The sequence below is a fragment of the Thermobia domestica genome, chromosome 3, assembly GCF_964235325.1.
Source record: "Thermobia domestica chromosome 3, izTheDome1.hap1.1, whole genome shotgun sequence".
NCBI lineage: Eukaryota > Metazoa > Arthropoda > Insecta > Zygentoma > Lepismatidae > Thermobia > Thermobia domestica.
The window spans coordinates 280715238-280718385 of NC_137456.1; the positions used below are offsets into that span (position 1 = coordinate 280715238).

The following is a 3148-nucleotide window of genomic DNA, read 5'->3' on the forward strand; positions in this document are numbered from 1 at the left end:
AGAGGATCAATTTTCTAGATGTAAATTAACGTTATTGCAAATTGACTAATACAGCTTTTCATTCAAGCTAATCACGGGCTATAAGTCAGGGTTGCTGGATTTCTAAATTCGTCATTGCAAATGTTCAATGTATAGAAATGAAAACGTATGTCCTGGAGTCCCTATATGCGGGCAGCGGTCAAACTACACATTTTCAAATGGGTTAAGTAGTATTTTCTTTCAAAGTTTCTCAAAACAGACAGCGTATGGAACCAATCTTTCCTCTCTACGCCAATCCTGTGCAAAATGGTGGGGTGTTTACACTACTTCTACATGCTGAATCTTAAAGTTCATGACCACCTCTTACACCTAAAGCTTTGTAACAAATGTCGAACTATGTGATTCTTCACATCAAAACGACACTTGTAAATGCAAAACAGCCACGTGGTCTAGAGGTTTCTAGATCGCTTCTACCAGACGGGCTGTCGGTAAGTTGTAGCGGGATAGCTTTCAAACTATATGCTACGTGCCCCTCTTTTCAATTGCAAATTTTGAGTTGGACCCCACCTGAGACCCTGCGGGGACCCTGGGGTAAACATTATCATTTCGATAAATAGCACTTTTCAAGTAATGAAACACGTGTTTTAGAATTTTGACACCTGTTTCATTGTTTTGGAATTCTAGTGGTGGCCATGCACTGTTTTCAAATTTTGAATCTTCGGCCATTTTGCACAGAGTTTGATTAGAGCTGTGAGACTTCTGTTATCGTTTTCCTTTTAACACTAGCTTTCAAACGACATGCTACTTGCCCCTCTTTTCAATTGCAAATTTTGAGTTGGACCCCACCTGGGACCCTACGGAGACCCTGGGGCAAATATTTTCACTTCGTTAAATTATGCTTTTACAATGATGAAACAGGTGTTTTGGCGTTTTAGCATAGGTTTCAACTGTTAGGTGTAGCAACGTACTTTATGTACACCTGTTATAGAAAATAGGTCAAAATGTTCTATATATTTTAACCCCTGCAAAGGCGGGGTCACTTCCGGGCAAGAAACGAACACCTGTTTTGGAACTTGCTTGAGATGTCCTATCAGGAAATATATAGAATGTCTCCTAATTCAAGGTGCAGTTTCGATATCATCCCTGGTCAGTGCCCGGTTTAAGCTTGATTTCGTCTTCTGCTTTTGACCGCATTTGCCAGTTGCTGTACACATTTCTTCTTTCTTTCTTGATTTCGTATTTTGTTTTGGTGCCTTTGCTGCATCTTTCTCCTTCATAAACTTCCTCCACGCAGCTGAGGAAATGGCTTGAGGAGGTTTATCTCGTACAGTCTTTGCTTTTTTCTTATGAAGATCTGGTCCTGTCCAAAACAGATGATCTGCAAAAGCAGGAGAAATTGACCCAGAATCTCTTTTCCTGCGACTTGTAGAACTGACATCAACTGACTTCAAAAGCTCACATGATGCTTCTGAAGAAACTACTGTATGAGTAGGAGTTGATGCACTTTGGTTTTCTTGCAATGTTTCTGGAACATCATCTGCAAGTTGAGTGAGAATACTAGTTTGTTCTTCTAAAGTCCCATCGTTTGAAATGGTATATATCCCAGTATTTAAGTCCTTCAGAAAGCTTGTGTCTGGAGGAAGCTCAATGGTTCACTTACATCCAAATCAGCTGTCTCTGTCCTTGTTTGGATTGGATTAACAACAGTAGGCTGATTTGGATACTGATGACGTTTTGCCTTTTCAATTTCTTGCAGAACTGTATCCACATCTACATTTCTTTCCTGGAGTGTCTCTCGGAGAGTGTTAATTACAAGTGAAGCACTATCAAAAGCTTCCAAAGAAACAGTTTCTTTAGATACTATTGGAGTTTGTAAGCATTCAACGACATTTCTAATGCATTTGGAATAGTCAACATTGTCTTCATTGAAAGGAAAAAGTCCGCAACGTCTAAATCCATTTTTGATTGCCTCTGGCATGGATATATTTGTCAATACTGTTTTGAGAAGCGGGCAGAATTTCGATTTTGTTAGAACTGAATTGACATTCTCTGGTTCATTTTGCTACTTCCTAACTGTAGCTTTCCATTCAGATTTCAGTGCTTTAAAAACACTGACATCTGCTGGCTGCAGCAAATGAGTTGAATTTGGATACAGAGCATAGAGGATTATTCCATTCTCTGAGCAAAACTCACTCACCTGCATTGTGATGTGACTACTATGTCCATCCACTAAAAGAAGAACAGGCCTTTTAACATTTTTATTACACAGCCATTGATTAAAACTATTTGCTATGTATTCAAAGAATATGTCACTTTTCATCCAGCCACTTTCAGAACGTCCTAAGATCCATTTTTCAGGCATACTCTCCACCACATCTCGCGGAGGTCTCACATAGGGAAACACAACGACAGGCGGAAGAACCTGACCGTCAGCGCTAAATACAAGAAGAACAGTGATTGTTTCCTTTTCATTTCCACGCTGCACTATGTAGACATTTTTATAACCCTTAGGCGCCAAGACTTTTCCTGTTTTAGGACACATACTAAATGACGTCTCATCACCATTAAATATCCTTGTGGCGTCCTGCAAGATGTCTTCTGCATCATTCTGTCGGAGATATTCCTTTAGGTTGCGAAACCAAATCCTGATGTTTTCTTCCGACACTACAGCACGATTCATGGTTAGTCCCTCAGGCACTCGCAAGGACAGTTCTGGGTGTCTTCTTAAAAAACTATAATACCACTTATTACCTGGAATGCCGTCTTTAAATGGTGTTTTTCGACCATCTGCTGTAACAATTTTCCCAACCGTTTGAAGTACTTCCCCTTTCTTCAGAGGGAAACCTGCTTTTGCCAAATTACATATCCACTCGATTAACTTTGCTTCTTCTGATTTAGTCAATACCGTATCTGGTCCCATTTGTCTCACTTTATCCGGCACTCGACCATGCAATCTGTCCTGTTATGTTGCTCTGGGAACACCAAACAATCGACTTGCTTCTCTGATCTTCATGCCACTTTCCCTTATTTCCTGTAGAGCTAACTTGAGACTTTCCTCAGGATATTGGTGAATAGGCCTTACTGTTTGTCTCGGCATGACAATGAACTGAAAATAGAATAGGAAAGATATGAATTAGTGAAAATTAAAATATATAATTATTCACTGCTG

General features: G+C 39.8%; 1 protein-coding gene across 1 annotated transcript; it reads right to left on the reverse strand.

The window, feature by feature from the left end:
• Positions 1-2041: 2041 nt before the first annotated feature.
• On the reverse strand, positions 2042-2899 carry LOC145682239 (uncharacterized). Its single transcript, XM_081753822.1, has one exon. The coding sequence runs from the start codon at positions 2897-2899 to the stop codon at positions 2042-2044; it is 858 nt and encodes a 285-aa protein (XP_081609948.1).
• Positions 2900-3148: the final 249 nt, after the last annotated feature.